This window comes from Podarcis filfolensis (genome assembly GCF_964270895.1).
Source record: "Podarcis filfolensis genome assembly, chromosome: 9".
NCBI classification, from domain to species: domain Eukaryota; kingdom Metazoa; phylum Chordata; class Lepidosauria; order Squamata; family Lacertidae; genus Podarcis; species Podarcis filfolensis.
The window spans coordinates 41770264-41791808 of NC_139610.1; the positions used below are offsets into that span (position 1 = coordinate 41770264).

The 21545-nt window shown below is 41.0% G+C and overlaps 1 protein-coding gene across 3 annotated transcripts in view; it reads left to right on the forward strand.

Annotated features, from left to right (window-relative positions):
* Positions 1 to 21545, forward strand: part of FREM3 (FRAS1 related extracellular matrix 3) — an 82297-nt gene that overhangs the window by 22160 nt on the left and 38592 nt on the right. For all 3 annotated transcript variants that reach the window (XR_014552290.1, XM_083631523.1, XM_083631524.1), the window contains exons 3-5: positions 10524 to 10670; positions 16536 to 16766; positions 17625 to 17750. Coding sequence is in view for 2 of the 3 variants with exons in the window: in XM_083631523.1 (XP_083487649.1) it covers positions 10524 to 10670; positions 16536 to 16766; positions 17625 to 17750 (504 nt within the window). In the remaining variant the exon portion in view is untranslated. The remainder of the gene's footprint in view (positions 1 to 10523; positions 10671 to 16535; positions 16767 to 17624; positions 17751 to 21545) is intronic.

Consider the following 21545-nt stretch of genomic DNA (forward strand, 5'->3'; position numbering starts at 1 on the left):
ATTAGGTGGAGCTGCTCCAAAGCAAAAGCAGGGTGTGCTCCTGGGTAGGGATGAGGGAGAAATTAAATTTCATTCACATTTTAAGCCCGATATATCAAATTTGCTGTTTCTGCAACAATATGAAAACCAGCACACAGCCATCCTTCGAAATTTTCACTTATCTGAAATTTGCTCCGTAGTTCTCCAACTGAAAAATGTTTACGAAAATACATATGTTACGGGAAAGTGTGGATAAAAATAACACATGCATGAAGATAGCATACAAAAATGCATTATATTTGGGGTTGTATCCTAAATAATGAATACGACATGCTTCTGACAGTTGTCCTCATGCACGAAATGCTATAGCACTATTGGCTTATTTTTAGTTTAGGGTAAATTTTGTATAAACTCACCCTGAATTGAAATCAATGAAAGATCTATATAGGCAAGTCATGCTTGTAATCCAGGCTAGACTATGATTTTGTATGATGATGGAATTTTTCTGGAAGGATTGGTTGCTGTGTTCACAGCAGAGATGGGAAACGAAAAGCCCTCGAGGTGCTGTTATCCTCCAACTCCCATGAGCCCTGGTCCTCATAGCTTGCAATCAGGAATGATGGAACTTGTAACATCTGGAGGGCCAAGGTTACCCCAGACCTGTGTTATGGCTATTGCAATAAAAAGTCTTGCACTGCAAACGGGTGGAATGATGGCCCTATTAACATCAGCTAGTAATGTAAGAGAGGCTGTCTGGAGTTTGTTCCTATAGAAAATTGTAGCAGGAAGGTTATTTGTTTCCGTAGCAGTTGAGTTAAAATGTAATGCAATAGCTAATAGGATAAATCACTTAATTCACTCTTAATTTCCACTCTATATTCAAGAACTAGCAGGAAGGAAATACTAGATTACTTAATACATTTGGAAGATAGCTGAGAAAAATACCAATTCTTAGTTTTCATGGATGTTTGCCATCCCAGTTAATCCCTATTAACTTTTTTAAAACGTTCCTCTGTTTGGACTAAGCATTTACCCCCATACGTAACTCTAGCTTATATTTCTGTATTACAGTTTTTTATTGCACCCATGTATGCATGCTTGTGAAAGTCCTGCCGTTTTGTTTAATGTCTTGCTGCCTTGCACCTGAGTGGTAGCAGGGAGGCTGAAGAGAAAGACTGTTTAAACATGGATTTATAGCTACCTTTACATAGGAAATATAACAATGGGCCAAAGAGAGTGAGATACTTTTTTAAAGGAAGATTTCTTTGAACTCCATATTTGCTTTTGTTCAATCCCAGTTGACTAGGTTTTGATCAATACCAGTTGACTGTAATAATTTCTGGAACACTTTTAGCAACTATAGTAGTTAAAAACATCTGGAAGCCTCTGGCTATATCACTGTCAGTGACAAATCCTTGGGTGGATAGACCATAGGTCTCAAAACTTGTATAGAAGCATAGAATTGTAGAGTTGGAAAGGACCCTGAGGATCATGTAGTTTAACCCCCTGCAATGCAGGAATATGCAGCTTTCTCATATGGGGATCGAACCTGCAGCCTTGGCATTAACAGCACCATGCTCTAATCAGCTGAGCTATCATGTTCTTAGGGGCGTCCTCTTCCAATGCTAAGCTCATGGGGTGGGGGGGTCCTCAGTGGCCATGAAGTACAGTGCCCCTCGCTGCACTTTTAATTGCCTTTCAAGCCATAGCTGTCAACTTACAGATTTGAAAATAAGGGACCAGCAGCCTTGAAAATAAGGGACCAGCAGCCTTGAAAATAAGGGGCCAGCAGCCAAAATAAGGGACCTGCAGCCTCACCTGTTCCAGGCACTCCAGTCTTCCTGTCCTCCTGCAGTCTGGTCAAACTCATGCTGGTAGCTTTGAGAACACTGTCCAACCAACTATGTAACCAGAGGTTCAACTGACTAGAATCTGAATCACATGCACCACAAGGCCTATGCAGCCTCAACTTAAGATGGCTCCCCGGCCTGGCTTTGCACTGCAACATTTGCAGCAGCATGTGCAACAAAATGGCGTCCAGCATTCAAAAAACCCCTCAGCTTGCATTAACTAGCCACACACAAGGCATGCAAGCTCCACCCCCCAGTCGTTCTTAGACTTCTTATTGGGTGAGCAACACAGCCAAGCAACACAGTTGGAGCCTCCCTCCTCCCTGGCCGGCAGGGAGGGAGAGGAGCTGCTTCCTTTGAAATTTAAGAGACATCCTTTAAGGGACATTTAAGGGACATCCATCAATAAGGGACAGCAGTGGGACATGGCGCTGGAATAAGGGACTGTCCCTTCAAATAAGGGACACTTGACAGCTATGTTTCAAGCTATGGAAGATGACAGTCTGAAGTGCAGAGCCTTTTATATCCATGGAGGGTCACCCTGCATTTTAGACACCTGCAACATCAGGGTACAAAAATGTGTGGGGAGCCTCTGCAAATAACAATGCTTCAGTGTATCGCTTTCCACAAGTTGGAAGGTAGTAGAAATTATGCTGCCCCACTGCCCATTCTTCCTAGCTCATCTTCACACCTGAAGAAGGAATTTCTTGTACCTACTCTGAACCTTCACAGGGGCTGGGGCTGGTGTGATGGAAGAACACTGATCCTTGGGGATAACATGTGGAACACAAATATACCAAATGTCTTCCATAATAAACTTGGGGCATGAAATGCTTAAGGAAAGTAGACGGTGCAGGTGAGAGAAAACGCTGGAGTGAAGCATGGTGGGAGTGCTTTAATATATTTTATTTTTCTGCCCCTCCTCCCCTCACCTTGGGTATTATTGAACTTTTATCCTCAGATTATTACAACATTTTTACTGTTGAGGTTCTTTTTTTTTCTTATTGTTGTTTCCCTTATTGTTTCATTTATTTCTATATGTTGTTATTAATCACCTTGAGCTTCTTTCAGAAGGAAAAGTAGGTACCAATATTCAATGAAACAAAGGTGCTTTCAGCAGTTAGCAAAACACACACACATATATGAATGAATACAGTGTATTATTTGTCATCTGTAATACTGTAAACCTGTAAGCACAGTTGCAAATTTAATCTTACATGTCGATCATAGAAGAATGGCAAAATGATGAACTAAGTAATTGGCAAAATGGTGTGTTCTGTTGTTCAAAGCAGCTCATGTGTAATGAGACCTAGAGGATTTGTTGGAGCACAGGAAGCAATCAGAGACTGGATCTGTTGCCCTGCCAGCAACTTTTGCCAGAATAACAATTAGTGTTGGACTTTGTGGCAGTGTTACCGGCAGATGCCAATTAGGCATAAGAGTCAAAGGAAAGCCCAAAAAAACCTGTATTTCCTTGTCTGTTCTTTCCCTGTCTCCACATTGAGTGGAATACTATCTAGCAAATGATTCTCTGGCATGTAGAGAAACTTATATTTCTGTCACAGCTCTTGGAACTCTTCCAGAATACTGGCAGGAACTTTAGAGTCTTATGAATAGCTATCTATTCTTATAGCAGGTTTATTTTTACATCCTGTATTCATTTCACTTGAATACACTATGCTGGCATCCACAAAGTGCATTTATCATATTTTTCCAAGCACACTCTTCAGGGCACTTGTGTACACACACACACACACACACACACACACACACACACTTTCTCTCTAATAGGATCAGTGTTTTTTCACATTCCAGGCTAGCAGTCTTGTGACTTTATAGATCTGTATATATATAATTGGACAGACATTTTGCAAGTATAGTGATGGGTGTCTAAAAGCCCTGATGTATAATTGATAATGACAGCAATGCGTATATAACAATTGCTAATTCTATTTGAATTGTTTTGTGTTGGGTGGGAAGGCATTGAAGATTTTGATATTTTAATTATCAAATCATCAATTTTGCATAGTTTTTTCACGAAAAGATATTTTGTTGTTTTGTTGTTGTTGTTTTTGCTTATTTATTAAATTTCTGTACCACCCTTCATCCAAGAATCACAGGGTGGTTTACAATATAAAAACAAAAATATATACCATAGTAGCAAACAAAAACAATAGCCCTCCCCACACAGTCCATAGATTGTTTAAATAGCCAAAGGACTGAGAGAAAATGAATGTTTTTGCTGGGTGCCAAGTCAGTGCTGTATTCCTAAAGATGCATAGAGTAACTTTTCATTTATTTTTTATTTTATAGTGTGTGTGTTTTCACTAATGTACAGCAGTATCCAATGATACAAAATGGGGCAAGTCCATCCTGCTATAATGCCAGTTAGTTGTTGGCTGTTAGCACACGGGGCTCTGTAGTGATAAATGTGTGTCATGCATCACTTGCCTTAAACGCAACAATTGTTAGTTTGGCCCATCTAGTCCAGCATCCTGTTTTACAGAGTGGCCAGATGAGTAGGAAGCCGAATAGCAGGAAATGAGCCCAGTATCCTCTCTGGCATTTTGTTACCTAGCAACTGATAGGTCAGAGTCATACCGCCTTCGAACCTAGAGATAACATATCAATCGTGACGTTTCACTGTTGATAGACATGTTTATTAATTTGTCTAATCCACCTGTTTCTGAGCTGCTTAACACAATTTTTTTTTTTTTTTTTTTGCTACACTACACTTGGCGCTAGTGAGGTCACTGCTCTCAGACTGACCCATCCTGGTGTGCCGGCATGGCCGTCAGTGTAGGCAGTACTGAATTAGATGGGCCACGGGTGTGACTTTGTACACTAACTTTGCTATGTAATGGGGCATTTCTGGACTATCTGTTGTGTGGGTGAGAGGGAAGGCAAAATTAGCAGGAAATTGGCCCTGATGGTGTGGTTGTTTCATTCATGCAACACCCTGAATGGGGAGGGCTTGCACTGCAAGGACATGGCTCCCACATGGCTTTGAGTGCGTGTAAATGAGGTCTTATTTCTTCTTCTGTGGTGTTTTTGGATGTCTCGTCTCTTGAACTACTCAATTCACATTTGCTGCAACTTGTAAATTTATCTTACCTGGTGACTTTTACACACACTTCTCTTGAACTTGATGTTATTTCTGTATTGAATGTGCCTGGTGAAGCACATAGTTCAGCCCCCTTCCTGGCTGTTCATGCCTGGCATTTCACAATAGAAGCAGGTGATAGAGTTTGTTTTAAATATGATTATCTTTCGTATCTTGACATGTTTTGTATTTTTCTCCTGTCGAAAATGGTCATGAAAAAGGAAGGCTCTCTGGAGAAAATGGCGGAGAGTTGAAGGTCTTTGTAAAGACCTGACCTTTATTTGGATACTATTGGTCCTTCAGAGTTGTTGGACTCCAGATCCCATCAGTTGCAGCCTGTAAGGCAGCGGTCAGGGGAGTTGTAGTCCTGGAATAATGGAAGGGCTGTAGGCTCCCCATGCTCATTCTTCTCATGAATCTGGATGGTAGAGTGTAACCTGTTAGGGTCACGACAAATGTCAATGTTGCTGGTTGCACAGCTGTATGTCTTAGCAGTGGGGCCACAAGTGGATGGCAGAGAGAAGGCAGAACGGTTCAACACCTACTTTGCCCCAAAAGGAAATCGGTGCCCAACCCAGTGATAGCACAATAAATGCTGCCAGGAGGATACTGCAGCGCAAGATAGGAAAAGAGGTGATGTGTTGTAGAATAATCCAATTGAAGAAGCTAACAAATCTTGGCTGGATCTAGGCACATCAAAGAAGCGATTCGTTTAAACGTGTTGCAAACTCAAACAGGGAAATCTGGTAGGGAAAGATGGGACTCCACAGTGCCATCTGGTGTCACGGTGCTATATCACATATACAACACATGTAAAATGCTTTTTCTTTACCAATCTAGCCGAGTCCCTTGCTGCTGGTTGGGAAGGAGCCCCCATAGCACTTTAAGCTTCAGGGCCCAAAAAATGTAAGGCCACCACTTCCTCTGCCTGCTGTGTGGTGTAGTGGTTAAGAGCGGTAGTCTCGTAATCTGGGGAACCAGGTTCGCTTCCCCGCTCCTCCACATGCAGCTGCTGGGTGACCTTGGGCCAGTCACACTTCTCTGAAGTCTCTCAGCCCCACTCACCTCACAGAGTGTTTGTTGTGGGGGAGGAAGGGAAAGGAGATTGTTAGCCGCTTTGAGACTCCTGAAGGGGAGTGAAAGGCGGGATATCAAATCCAAACTCTTCTTCTTCTTCTCTTTAAAGATCCTATGTAAAGAGCAGGCAGAGGGATTTTATCTCCCTGTTTTTGCACGAAGTACCACTATTACCTTCATTTTTATTCACACTTTCCACTAATTTATGTGTTTTTGTAGACATTGGTTGAAGAGCTACATCACAAAATTCAGATAGGTGTGAATTTCAAAGGATAGTGTGTTTCAGTTTGCATGTTGCTACAGAAACTGCAAGTCTGATATGTTCAACTTTAAATGCATATTGAATTTAACTTCTCATCCATCCGTCATCCAGCCTTAATGTTTTGTGTTAGACATACAAGTGAAATTAAGGTAATGTGTGTAGGGGAATTAAAATCATGTAATATACAGATGATATTATGCCTTTCAGATGTCTTAGACTGCAGCTCTCATCACATCTAGAGGCACTAAGTTGGTGAAGTCTGGTATGCAGTTATAGAGTTAATAATAGGAATAAGTCAAAATTATTTTGTTAAGTTATTTTGAATATTAATACCATTGATGGAAACTTGAAAAAGCTTGTGGGAAACTGAAATGTGGAGATCTGGATGGACTTGCTATCTATGTGTTTTCCATGTGAAATTTAAAACAGGAAAGGAAAACACTTTGGAATGGGAAAGAAAACACTGTTCGAAGAATTATTACTTTAAGAGACAGAATGTGCCGAATTGAAACAGAAGACTCAAGAAATGTGTTCGGATATATGAATAAAGCAGTATAAGTGATCAGAAAGAACATGGCTGCATTATTATTATTATTATTATTATTATTATTATTATTATTATTATCATCAAAATCAGTTTCTAATGAATGCTTTGTAGCCTCTTCTGAAAGGCACCAAGTACAACCCTTATAAAGATAAATGTCTAAAAATGGTGGGGTGGCAGCACAGAGCAACTGACAAGAGACAATAGGGAATATACAGTTTGCGGCCTCCTGTTACACTTTCTGATTTTGTGTTGCTGCAGGCACTGGCTCTCTTCGATCAATTAACTTCTAGGCCTATTGAAAGAAACATTACCTCACTTCATAAAATGGAGGCTTTAAAGCGTGAACTCTTTTCATTAACTTTGTTTTCTGTTATCAAAACAATAATTCTTATTTGTGTTTTACAGTGTAGTGCATGCATAAAGGGAATGTGTTTTGTCAACAATTAGAAATGAATATGTTAAGATATTAACATTTCCCAGTGACACTGAACGTAAGACAGCTTTAAATAATGTGACGGATTAGGAGACCCCTAATGTCTGAGCAAAGCTTTTATTGTATATACAGCTATATATAATAGTACATCTGTTGTAATCTTAGTTAAGGGAGGGTATCGGATCTCTGAAATGGATATGATAGGGCTTCTCACCAGCTAAATTTTGACCAGATAAAATCCAGTACTCTTTTGAAAACTTTAAAATGGCTCCTTTACAGTGCTGCAAAAATATAATATTAGAAATATGATAGGACAGTCAGAATTCAGTTTTATCATCCGCTCTTAACTTTTGAATAATGGCATGTGACTTAATCTGAATGGCGTTTCATCATTGCATCCATAATTACATCCATTTATACTGATCTGTTTTGTCTTTGAAATAGCAGAAATCCCTAGTCTACGTAGATTTCATTTATTTAGGACTCTTCCAAGGTGGGATTCTTCCTGTATGAGAAATAGATTGATGCTTCATCATCTAGACTTTGTGCTGACTTGGGCGAATTAAGGAATTAAGAAAATTGTTACGTAACGAATAGGCTTTAAATTATGGCTTGCAGGAATATTACCTCTCATTGACAAGTCAGTGCTGTGAGTTGAATGGCGTTTGATCCAGGCTTCTGCTAAAGGAAAAGAAGACAATTTTTGCCACTTACCCTTTCCTGCTGCAGATCCCCCATCTGCCTCAGCAATGTGTTCCAGAGGAGCTGAGAGGCCTTTCAGAGCTGCATGGAGGAGGTTGCACAGGGAAACGATAGTTTGCTAGAGTTGCTTCTCGCCTCCTTTCACAAATTGCTTCCACTAGATCAGGTATAGGGAACCTTTGGCCCTCCACATGTTGCTGAACTAGAACTTCTGTCAGCCCCAGCAAGCATGGCTAATGACCAAAGATAATGGGAGTTGTAGTTCAGCAACATCTGGAGTGTCAAAGGTTCCTCAGACCTGCTCTAGATGAAAAGCCATTCTGCAAAGAGAATGGCAGCATTGCAATTCTTCTAGTGATCCACTATACTGATGGCAGCTGGCATTTCTAGCAGGACGGGAAGGATAAGGGAAAATATGATGGGAAATGTCATCTATTTAACCTGTCCAAATGACACTGAAAGAGATGCACAAGGTGTGTGGAATGTGTCATCTGCACTCTGCTTTGAAAAACAGAAAGGCAGTCTGAAAAGAATAGGCTTCTACACAGTCAGTCAACTTGTATTAGCCCAAAACTAGCTGCTGTCCTTAAAATTCCCCTGGTGTGTCTTATTTGTATAGTCACATAGTGTTATTACTAGTGGCTACTGTATTTACGAAATGTTAGCTTACTAAAATGTACACCCAACAGTTTGGTAAACTATTTGTCCAACATTGTTTCCAATTGAATATGAGAATTTGACCACAGAAGGAATCAGCAAGAACTAAATTTGCCTTACACATAAATAAGAATTAGTTCACATATCTGATTATGATTTCTTTTAATCAGCGTTCAGAAAGAAAAGTAAAATCAATTTCTTTCTCTTAAAATCCTCTTTCCATACCTTGACCTCATATCATTTGACCTTTGGGATAGAGAGAAAGGCAGCCCTGAAAAATGAGTGCAGTTCTCTTTCCTTTCACGGATGCTCAAGACATCTTGGTCACAAAAGTTCTCTTTTTTGAAAGAGAAAAAAAAATGCAGACAACTTGTCACGGGAATGGAGACAACTTGTCATGAAGAGCTTGCAGCATCTGTCATCCTTAGGAGGAACGTATTAAGCTGACAGAGGCCTTGTGGCTCCATAGTATAAGTCACAGGTGTTATTAACCATAATAGCTCAGTGAAGAGACGCATTTAATAAGAGGTATGCAGCTGTCATCTGGGCTAATTTGAGTGTATTTCTACCAGCAATTTCACCAAGATAACAGCAATTTGCGCAATACAGGGCATTTCTTGTCCTTCTCTTAAAAATTCAAACCTTAAGTATTTTTATGGGGTACGTGCAGTGCTTGTTCTTTGCATCCCAAAGGCCAAATAAGGAGTCAGACACAGTGGATTGGGTTGAACTAAGGGCCAGTTCATTAAACAAAGAGCCATATGTATATTTGCAGAGGGAAACCCCTTTAGGTTGGGGAGTAAACGGAACCCCAGGCCAAGCCTGCAGCTAATCACGTGAACCAACCTGCCTGAAGAAATGGGGAGTATATACAAAACACTGCTAAACCTTTTGTTACGTAAATACTATACTGGTATTGTCCAGGAGAGAGAGAACATGCCAGTCGGGCATGTGTCTCTGCCAGTGTCCTACTCGAGTATAGGGCTGAACTCCTGACAGTAAATACTGGCCGTTACCAGAAATGGGGAGTATTTCAGAGGTGCCTGCCCCTTATCCCAGGTATACCACCCTGGGATAAGAGAGGAGGCACAAACCTCCACTGGCCAGAACAAGCAACTGGTGAGCAAAAGCCTCCTTCATGGCTGAGAAGCGACTTTAGGTCATACTGAGAGTTGCGGGGTGGGGGTGCTGCTAAGAGAAGGAAAGGGGGTAAAGGTGGCCTTTGGCCTCTAAATAGGGAGTTGGCTCCACTCCCACCGCTTTCACGTATGGGGGGGGGGCAGTGTGGTGATGCAGAGCGTCCACCAGGAAGCAAACCACAGAGCCACAGATCTCGAAAGTGTTCTGCTGCTGAGACTGGCTGGCTGAATGGTATTTCTGTAATTTTCTCTGTTGAAAAAGAATTTGATTTAGAGTATTCAAAGTACTATTCCACCAAGAGTATGATCTCATATTTTAAAAAACATTTCTAAGTCATTGCTGTTCCCCATCACACACTTCTCAGCTAATTAAGACCTGGCATTGTAAAGTTATTGTTATGGGTTGGGTGGGGAAGGCTTCTGATTCCTGGATCTAGCAATTAATTAATCCAGTTTATTTGTAAGATTTGCCACACAGCAAATGGGTAAGAAGCAAAGCCACACCTCAGATCCAGATAAGGAAAAAATGGTGCTTTTATGAAATCATTATCACAAGCAGTTTTAATTATCTTATGTTAAACCCACTGATGTGTATTTTTCATTGTTACTAATTAAATGACTAACTGAAAATCCCCTAAAGCCTTAAAAACTAAAAGAATATTTGTGTGAGATATGTATGAGAGCATGCTTACATTGCATATTTAAAGAATATTGGGCTTCTTGTGCATTATGTGTTCTGTACAATGACATTTGTTTTGTGCCAATGAATTTTAGGAGGAAACAAGTTGAGGAGCCAACCTTTCCGTCTGAACTGGGCTTGGATTTCTCTGGAAAAAGAATATTATGTTGTAGACGAGGAGTCAAGGGTTCTGGAAGTAACACTCAAGCGGAGAGGATATCTGGGGGAGACATCATTTGTTAGTGAGTATACCTTTAATTTGTCCGAATGCAACTTTATTAGAGGAACTTACAAACCATCAAAATATGTTTAAAGGGTGGTATAAAATGGCTGAAAATAAACCATACTCTTAATGTTTAATCAATGCATTTCTGCAGTAAAATGGTCAGTTACAGCAATTCTTACCTTCATTGGTTATCTTTACGGGGGGGGTTGGGTGTTTTTTTTTACATTTTACTACAGCAGAGTGGCTTTCACATGGCTTCAAAACCATGAATGCACAAGTTTATAAACATGTTCAGGATTGTGGACTGGTCACATTTGACTGACTCATGATTTATTGAAAAATTACTTGTTACTGTATAGATTTTTAGGATGCATTCATATAATTCCCATTTATTTCATTGGTTACTGTGTATCAAGGCATTACTTGGAACATTTGGGTGCTATTAACTTGTGGTTGTCTGCCCTGTTTTGGGTTCTGTGACCTCTTTAAAAACTATTTTAAAACTGCTGCAGTGAATATTGGCCTTAAGCAGTCATAGTGCACATTGAATGAGAGAGAAAGTGGCCAGAAAACTGGTAATGTTGTTTAATGTTTCACAAAAGCCAGTGAACTTTCCCAGCTTCAGCAAAATGCCTTGACTGCCTTTGTTTAACAGTGAACTCTTGTAAGAAACAGAGAAAAGAAAGTCAATAAGAAACACCAAAGTGTCCTTTATCAGATGCTTTTCAGAAGTATTTAGATAAATGTGAAGTGGAGCATTCCAGTCGGCCACTGGATAACGCATGGAGACGTTTTAAAACACATTCCTCGTAAGGCTCAGTGTGTGGAAATGCAGCACTACAATGCCAGTGCTTTCCTATAAGTAGGGCTGGGCGATACCTGGTTTTCAACATCACAATATATCACCAGTTAAACATTGTGATATTTCAATATATCAGAATATCTGAAATAAGGCTGGAACTATGTAGTGGTGAAAATGGTAATATCCTGGCAACTGCTACTACTTAAGGGTCTAACTAATACACTTCTACTTACCTTTAACATATTGTTACAACTGTTACATTATAGTACTACAGTACCAATAATAGCACATTTTCTCTAAAATTAAAGCTGTACAAGTAATTAGTAGCATAGATATCAAAGGTTCCATAAAAAATTAATTAGATTACTAAACAAGAAAAAAAGCAAATTCAGTGTCACACTTTTAGATATTCAAATATAATTCACTATTGAGTCTTAGTTGAATGTATACATCGCACAACATCAGTTATTTGATTGAGTGTTAATTTTCCTTTCTAAACCAGGACAAAATCAAAAGAATGAAATGGATAAATTTCAACAGAACAAAATATAAACAAAATTTGTATTTTTATTGCCAGGAAAATTTGCATTTCTTTTATAAACCAGGCCAAACCAGAAAGAATGGATAAATTTTTACAGAACAAAAATTATTAAATGAAAATTATATTTTTTGCAAGGAAAATTTGCATTTTGGCATTTTCTGGAAATAGAGATGCCCTTTAAATTTGAAGAACATTGCCAGCCGTGCTGAATACACTTTCAAATGGCACACTTGACCCTGGGATAGCCAAAAACTTGTTTGCAAGCACCTTCAACACTGGGAAGGATGCCTCATGTGCCTTCCACCACATCAGAGGGCATTCATCAATGTCCCATCTTGGCATAGCCATATAGGAGAAAATGGGGAGCATAAGGAGGTTGGGGGAGACACAGAAGAGGCTCAAATGGCAGAGCAGGGTGGGTTTTCCTTTTCTTTTACTCCGAAGCAACTTGCAAGCCAACATTTCCCTCCTGCTTGCGATTGGGGAGGAGAGAGCTGAAGACTCGCAGAGTTAACATGGGGCTGTCAGCGTCCCGTGGGCTGCTTCTGCCCTGAAAGAAAGGCACACACAACAAACACTGGGTGTTTCCCCCCTTTTATTCTGAAGCAACTTGCAAGCCACAATCACACACACACAGAGAGAGAAGGTGAAGGAGAATCATGGAGCAAGGAAGGAAGCAATTTGGAAGGGAAAGAGTTAACACACAGAGAGAGAGCACATGCAAGCAAAGCATTGCAGAGCAGATTGAGCTAAATAAACATTGGAACACACATGCATAGAGAAAGAGAAGCAGGGAAGGAGAATTCACGGAGCAAGGAAGGAAGCAACTTGGAAGGGAAAGAGTTGAGAGAGCGTGCAAGTGAAGCACTGCAGGGCAGACTGAGCTAAAGAAACATGGGGCTCAAGAAGCCTCTCAGCACAGACCCCTGCACCTCCAGGGAAGTTCTTTGCCATAGTGCCATGGCTCCGAGCGAAGCATCAGCTGGGCACACCAACAGAGGGGGGAGAGGGAGTCAGGGAAACACAATCACACACCCCCAGCAGTACAGTTTTAACAAGGGGCCGGCTGCCCTTACAAAAAACGAAGTGTCGGCTGAGTTAATAAAAAAAAAACCACCAGTGCTTTGTGCTGCTGCTGGCTGCTGCTTCACAAAAACAAATGCACCACACACACACACCAATGGCAGGGGGGAGGGAGACACACCCACAAGCGGTACACACATGCAGATGGAGGGGGGAATGACAGAAGAGGGTCAAATGCTAAAGCAAGGTGTCTATTTTTTACTAGCCCCAGTTTATGTCTTTATGAGGAAAGGGCTCCAGAAGTCAGAACCTGCAGGCTTTCCCTAAGCCTGGCACCTTTAAGCAAGAGCCTTGAGGGAAGAAGTCCCTGCTTGCCGGCTGGGTGGCCAGAGCTAACTTTTCTCAAAGCTCTGTTTGGCAATAACTACTTGGCGATATTTAAGTCAGCCTGCTGTAGTGATTTGTGGTCATTTGCTTCTCCTGCAGCAGACAGGGAAGGTTGAGGCTGACAGTGACTGCTAACAGGTTCTCAAAACTCTGGCAATATCTGCTGTGCAATTTTTGAATCTCCCTGCTGTATTTAATTTGTAGTGTTTTACTGCTGCTGCAGGAGATGTAAGGGTGAGACTCACAGTGACTGCTAAGGGGTTCTCAAAGCTGTTTGTTGATATCTGCTGGGCGATATTTGAGTCAGCCTGCTGTAGTGATTTGTAGCTATTTCTTGTTGCTGCAGAAGGCAGGGGAGAGCTGTCTGAGGTAGAGTTAGCAAGAGCTGCACACACAGGAAGAAGCATCGGCTTCGTGGTTTTTCCAATATTGTGATTTTTTAAATACAATATGTGATTAATTGCAAAGTCATTTTTTTAAAAAAAGTTATCATGATTTGATATAAAACCTGATATCAGACAATATATCAATTTATAGCACAGCCCTAGTAAAGGTAAAGGGACCCTTGACGGTTAGGTACAGTCGTGGCTGACTCTGGGGTTGCAGCGCTCATCTCGTTTTATTGGCCAAGGGAGCCGGCGTACAGCTTCCAGGTCATGTGGCCAGCATGACTAAGCCGCTTCTGGCGAACCAGAGCAGCGCACGGAAATGCCGTTTACCTTCCCACCGGAGCAGTACCTATTTATCTACTTGCCACTTGACGTGCTTTTGAACTGCTAGGTTGGCAGGAACATGGACCGAGCAACGGGAGCTCACACCGTCTCGGGGATTCGAACCGCGACCTTCTGATCGGCAAGCCCTAGGCTCTGTGGTTTAACCCACAGCGCCACCCGCATCCCTAAGCACAGCCCTTCCTATAAGTATATGCGTAGACATGCCTTCGCCGACATAAATTGTAGAAAATATATTGGTTTCAGTTGCAGTAAAGACTCTATGACACAGTGTGTTGAAGAACAGAGGTATCCCATTTTACACACACATTTCTTGCTCAATACAGTGGATTTGAGTAATCATTTCTGGTTTCATTGCTTCTAGAAAAAAGATCTGTTTCCATGTCCATTAACTAGGACAGTTGATGGGATGGAATTTGGGGCAGTATCCCAGCATAGTTCTTTTCTGCCATTTTCATGGGTGAACCGATGCGAACATGCACAAGAAAGAGTGGCGGCAACATGTCAGATGACACCTGCTGTTGTGTCACACCACACTCACTGGTGTGAATGAAAAGTAGAGTGACATGGTGGTAGATTGCTGAAAAAGCAATTACAGTTCTGTAACATAGCAGGATAATATACAGCGAAAGAAATGTTAGAAACTGGGCCAGTAGTGCTAGCATTATAACCAGGAATACCAACACAAGAATCCTCATATCTGAATGTACCCTAAGTCAGAAAAGATCACATGGCCAGGTCTCCCTTTTCTCCTTCCATCATTTTGACACTGAAAAAACAACTATTAGCTGATCAAGTATTTAAGAGCAAACCTGGTAGAGCAGGTTTAATGCTGACTTAGGCTTTCCTAATTATATCAAGCATTTCTAATTAGGTCAGGAGTGTAAGAACTGGAAGTCCTAAAGTGGAAATGGTTTTCACACTTCACAGCTTTCAGAAGTTTCTTGCAGGCTATCAGGTTCTCCCAGACCTGGGCGAGGGATTCAGCTTGACAAAGGTTCATTATTCTCTGACAGAGAGGTAAAGTTTCCTAACTGATGGTGTCAAACCATAAATTAAATAAAATAGTTCGCTTATTTAAGCTGAAGTAGAGTAGAAATGTTAGACATTAAGAAATTCAAAATCTAACTTCATAGACATTAAACTGTGCCCACTTTTTTCTCCGTTTAAAATTATAGACAACAGTAAAATCACACTTTTGCAGCTGAAATCTTAAAAGCTGTCAAGGACATAACCAGTATCTTAAATGTGTTGGTAGAATTGTGTATGGCACCCTCTCACTTTTTTAAAAAAGAAAGAAATCAGCTTCAGCCATTTGATTCTAATATGGATTTTAAAGCATCATGCATACAACTTATTAATACATTCAATAAGTAACAGAACTAGTTATTTAGGTCCATATTAAAATATCACCAAACTGAGGCATCACCAAACTGAGGCATCACCAGTATTGCAGCAATAGCATTAAGAGCCACAGAATTGTCAGGTTCTCTTTGGATGATCAAATCAGTAACATTAAGCTACAGCTGCTGTCAGTCTTCAGTTTTCTAAGCAGAAAAGGTCTGTGTTTGTGTAAAACCATGTATTTACGCATACCCATAGCCTCCCAATTGGGGCTTAAAAATGAACCAAGATATTCTCAAAAATGAGAGAACATATGTTTTTATTTTTTGTGCCTGTAGACTAGGATGCATCTTACAATCTGTCTTGCACCCTGAGAGGGAAATGCATTTTTGTCTGCAAATCTCCTCCAGCATTCCGTCTCAAGGTTGTTACTTTGCATACTTGGGTAACAACTAATACCACTTCCAGCTTTTCCTCCATCTCCATTTTGTCTATGCTGAAGTCTTACACGGTTGTTTAAAATCTTCTTTAGCTTGTCATTGTAATAATTGTTTGCCTTGTCTTAAATTATTTTATTTTATGAGCAGACCTATGGATAAGTACTTTTTTGTTGTTGATCCTGATGAAGATACTGCTCTGATGGGGATTTTGATGTACATTATTATTATTGCTTCTCACAAAGAAAGATGGGCCAGCTAGAAAAATTACTGGAGGAAGTGAAGATCAAGGCAAAGACAAATCTGTTCACTGCTCACCATCTTTCCTTCCTCCTCACCCATTCCAGATTTCTGTTTACTCACCTGTATGTCTCTTTTGGCTGTTAAATGATACAACAGGTTGCCGCAGGCTACAGAATGATCCCGTAGGCTTTCTGTCTGCACTATCTTTTCTGGGACAGGGATATTGGTATATATGTTATATATGTGTATATGACACTTTTCTGAAAATTCAAGAATGGATTCTTTTTTTTCTTGAAGTGGCTCCTCTTGGGGAGTAGAAAAAGTGAGTATTTTCTTATCCCTTTATTGTTATTTCTTCCAAATATTCCTTCAGGCATTGGGACTAGAGACGGAACAGCAGAAAAGGATAAAGATTTCAAAGGAAAAGCCCAGAAACAGGTTCAGTTCAACCCAGGGCAGACAGCGGCTACCTGGAAAGTAAGAATAATAATGGACAATGAATACGAGGAATCAGAGCTATTCCAGATTGTTTTGTCAGATCCAGTTATGGCTGCCCTGGAATTTCCAGAACGGGCAACGGTGGAAATTGTGGATCCAGGTGATGGTATGTTGTTTTTTCCTACTTTTTTCCTTCCCTCTAAAGGCACTCCAATCCTGTCCCCATGGAATGGAATTCAGAATTGGATGACAATGGATGGAAAACAATTGTCCCCTTCTGTTTGCAGAAGGGTTTTTGATGCAGTGGATGCCTCCACTAATGGATGGTGGGGGGAGGCACTTTTTGCCAACTCTCATTTCACGCTTCACCCGCAGCCTCTTCCACTTCTGAGAACTTGTTCCAGAGGGTTTTGGGGACCCTTCAGAGCAGCATGGAAAGTGGTGTGGGAAACCATAGGGAGGGGATCAGTAATGGAACTCCTCGCTCCCTTTCTATTAGTAGAGACTTCCTGCTCAATCATACACTGTTCCATCAACAGAAGGATACTAGTAGTAACAACAACAACAACAACTTATTACTTCTATCCCGTCCATCTGGCCAGGCTTCCCCAGCCACTCTGGGCAGCTCCCAACAGAATATTAAAAACATGATAAAACATCAAATATTAAAGACTTCCCTAAACAGGGCTGCCTTCAGATGTCTTCTAAAAGTCAAATAGTTTATTTCCTTGACATCTGGTGGGAGGGTGTTCCACAGGGCGGGTGCCACTACCGTGAAGGCCCTCTGCCTTGTTCGCTGTAACCTCACTTCTCACAATGAAGGAACCGGCAGAAGGCCCTCTGAGCTGGACCTCAGTGTCCGGGCTGGACGATGGGGGTGGAGACGCTCCTTCAGGTATACTATTTGCGTAAGAATACAATTGAATACTACCCAGTATAGACAGTAATGCCATCTACCTTAAATTATTTTACTTAATATTTGTTTGAACTCTCTCTATATATATACCATTCCACTCTTTTCCAGAATCTACTGTGTACATTCCTGGGCCAGAGTATAGAATAGAAGAAGATATTGGTGAGCTGCTAATTCCTGTCAGGAGATCTGGAGATGCCAGCCATGAATTAATGGTCATTTGTTCCACACATCAAGGTAAGGTGTTCCTTGCTACATTAGGCCTGCTGTTAGCGGTTTTCAGGGGGTGGCCTGCCCATAAGGCAAGGTGAAGCAGCTGCCTCAGGCAGCAGAAGCTAAAGAGGCAGTGCCCCTGTGGGCTCCACAGCACCTCCGTCACTGGTGGAGAAGCAGCGTCTGCAGTGGTGCCAAAAGATCTTGTTAGATCTTTCTGGAAATCGCCACCACAGGTAAGGGATGCTTTGGCAGTGTGGGCAGCACAGCGGCACACTCCCATTTTGCCTCAGGTGTTGAAACATGACACACTGCCCCTGATTGTCGTAGTGCCTCTACAGCCTAGGAATGACTTGTGACGTATTTGCATCATACAGCAGAATTTGCAATATGCGTGGCATATATTCATCCTGGAATATAGTTAAAGCAGATACAAACATACATTAAGTGACTGGGCAGATTTGCTCTAAAATATTATTTTATTTTCATTTGCTGGGAAATGCGATCCAGTTAAACCAACTTTTTTTCCTTTTGTGTACAAGCTCTACGCATCCTTTGATGGCAAACAGGTTAATCGGATCATAACAAAAACATAGTATCAGATACCTAATGAGATAATTTATGTGGCAATATTAGGTAAATACATTAGGTTTCAGGTTTCCTTAAAATATTCAGATCAAATATCTTAGGTGCTTAATTTTTAAAAAATGTTTTGCTACTTGTTATTGCAACCCTGGACCCCTTTATGAGGAAAGGTGGGATAATAATTTAATAAAAAAATAAATTCCTACAAGAATTTATTCCCACAAGAATTTAAAGAAAAAAGGGAGCCAGTGTGGTGTAGTGGTTAAGAGCGGTGGACTCGTAATCTGGTGAACTGGGTTCGATTCCCTGCTCCTCCACCTGCAGCTGCTGGGTGACCTTGGGCCAATCACACTTCTTTGAAGTCTCTCAGCCCCACTCACCTCACAGAGTGTTTGTTGTGGGGGAGGAAGGGAAAGGAAAGGAAAGGAGAATGTTAGCCGCTTTGAGACTCCTTTGGGTAGTGATAAAGCGGGATATCAAATCCAATTATCTGTATATTTCACTCAAACTACAGTCCTGCACTTGCTTAAGGCCCACAGAACTCCGTGGGATTTACTGCTGAGATAATAGTTTGGTCATGGGCTCAGCTACCCATGTAGTTGTAAAATGACTTATAAAATAATTATTTTGAAAGTGAACTGCTACATGCTAAGTACAAGTGATATAAAATATATGCAGAAACTTATGCTGGGTGTTCAAGTATAATATTCTTTGGATATTCGTTTTGGGGTTTTTTTGTTCCGCTTATTCATATCTTTGTGGGAGAGCTGGTGATTTCTTTTTTAATTCCTAGTTTCCTTATTAGGAAGCACTCTCTTTTTGCATGGTGCACGTGCTGAAAGATTTATGCCCCATGGGTTAGACAGCTAGTCAAGTTGTTTCGGTGAAGCATGACAGCTGTTGGTCAGTTTCAGATGTTAAGTATGCTAGCACAGCTGTGGGATGTAATAGGAAGATGAAAGCATTTAAAAAAACAGGTCCATAGCCACTTTTTACAGAGATTAGATTGCTTTGCCATTGCAGACTTTTATGCTGGGGTTGCTTGGTGGCCTTTATAGAGATAGTGCTGAGAGTGTAAGCTTGCTGATTGATAGCAGGTCATGCAGGCTGCAGTCGTATGCACACTTAGCGAGTAAATTCTGTTAAACTCAGTGAGGCTTACTTATGAGTAGACAGACAGGATTGCCCTGGAGGTCTCCTTTTTATATTGCAATTTCTCTTGAAAAGCACAGTAGATTTCTAAATGGTCACCATGAGAGGAACTTGAAGGTCTGGACAGCTCTTTGTCGGGTCAAGACCCCTCCGAAGGGCTACAAGAAGTTTTGTAAGGTTAAAACTACTACTTATTAATTATAGCTAATTTAATATTTATATGATTTAATAGTATTAAGAAATATAGGAGAATGCAGTATTTAGAGAATAGGTTTGAAAGCCATCAGTCGGGGAGGAAGGAAGTCACAGGCTTATGCAGCCAAATGTTTTATTTACTTTTGTGTATTAGATGTTATGTATGGAAATATATGTAAAAAACCAATAAAAATAATTTTTAAAAAGACCCTTCCGAAACATATCGGAAGGCTTCTGCAGTCCCGTCCCTACCCTGCCCCCCCGCCCCCCTGCCCCGCACCAATTATGGATTCTGTGAAAGGAATGCAGTCAAAAAAGGAGTGGATCTTTTTATATGCTGTGTATATTGAGCTTGCATTACTTCTCTATAAATATCAGGATGACCCATTTAAGAATTTGTAACTGGGACTTTGAGACCAGTTCAAACTAGAGAAGTTGCACTTGAGTCAATGGCACTTAATTCCAAGTACGCCTAAACTCATGTGCTTAGAAGTAATCTGCGTTTCTGTCTGAGCAAACGGGCACTGGGCTGTACTATCTGTGGGGCTGTATTCAACAGAGCTGTTCCATTCATGCAAGGACTTCTGCTTGTGCAATGGAATCTCCCTTCTCCCTCCTTCCACTGAGCACCCCCCCCCGAATCTGTTGTTTGGGTGCCCCAGCCCTCCAGAGCAGATGTAGGGGGAGGTGCAAGGACAGGAGTCTGAAAGTGGAAGCCTTTGCACTAACAAGATGACTTTGTTGGAGGCAATACAACCCAGTTTTTTTATTAATCTATTTTCTATATATACTGTCTAATAATGAAAGCTATTTGGTGGAACAACTTGCATAAAAGTTAAAAGCATGAAACCCAAATATAGCATAAAACAGCAGTACATGATAAAACCAACAGGACAGAGCTAATATCAGCAACAACAAAATCTTTGGCTTTTAAGTGCCTTAGTCTAAATTCTTTTTTAATTGAAAAGAAAACCCACTGCTTCAGATAAATTCCTTTCTTTGTATATTTGCCCTTTCTAGAGATAACCATTCTTCTTTACATTCCTGCCATTTCTTGCCCAACATTTTGTGCTCCCCAAATGCAAAAGATAAAAAAAATGCCTCCACATAAGATTTGGGAATGAGGGTGGTTGAGGAATGGGATTTTTTTAAAGTACGTGCTGCTCTTCAACAGATTGTAGGGAAAGTATCTTAGTTTATATGAGGCAGCTCCCCGGCCCCCACACCAAAGATAAGGGCTAACTTCTAGATTAGGATTTGCTTATGGCCACATTCTCTACCAGTGAGCCAATGGGGGCAGGGTGGGTAGGGGAGACCAGATGGAGCACCTTCCATTGGAGCTCAGAGAAAAGCAAAAGTTTCTTTTATTATTATAACAGAATTCTATTTATGTCACATCTATAATGAGGCTTGAAGTTTCTCCCCTCATTGTCAGTATAAGAAGCATTTGAAGTCTGTGTCACAGTGGTGCATTTAATTCCCTTGTACCCCATTGGAAACTGCCTCGTGACACTTGAGAGGAGACAGCTTCTCACGTAGCGCAGGGGAGCTTCTAATTAAAAATAAATAAAAATGAGTCTGCGAGAGAGTACACCTGAGATGCCTTTGTCACCTAGGGTTTTGGTATATGGCAGAAGTGATGTTGGCTACTTGTAAGTGAGGTTAGAAACTTGTATCTTGGCTCTGCCACTTCAGATTCCAAGCAGGAGCTCAAGTGATAGAATGTTCTTCCATGATTTCCACACATGGGCCCAAATACTGTGAGTGGTATTGAACTAAATAATTCCAGAAGCAGAATGGATTCAGCTTATGCAAAGAGATTATCTCCTGCCATCACACATGTTGTCCCCCCCCCCCCAATCACCGGATTTTCTCCAGAGGGTTGGA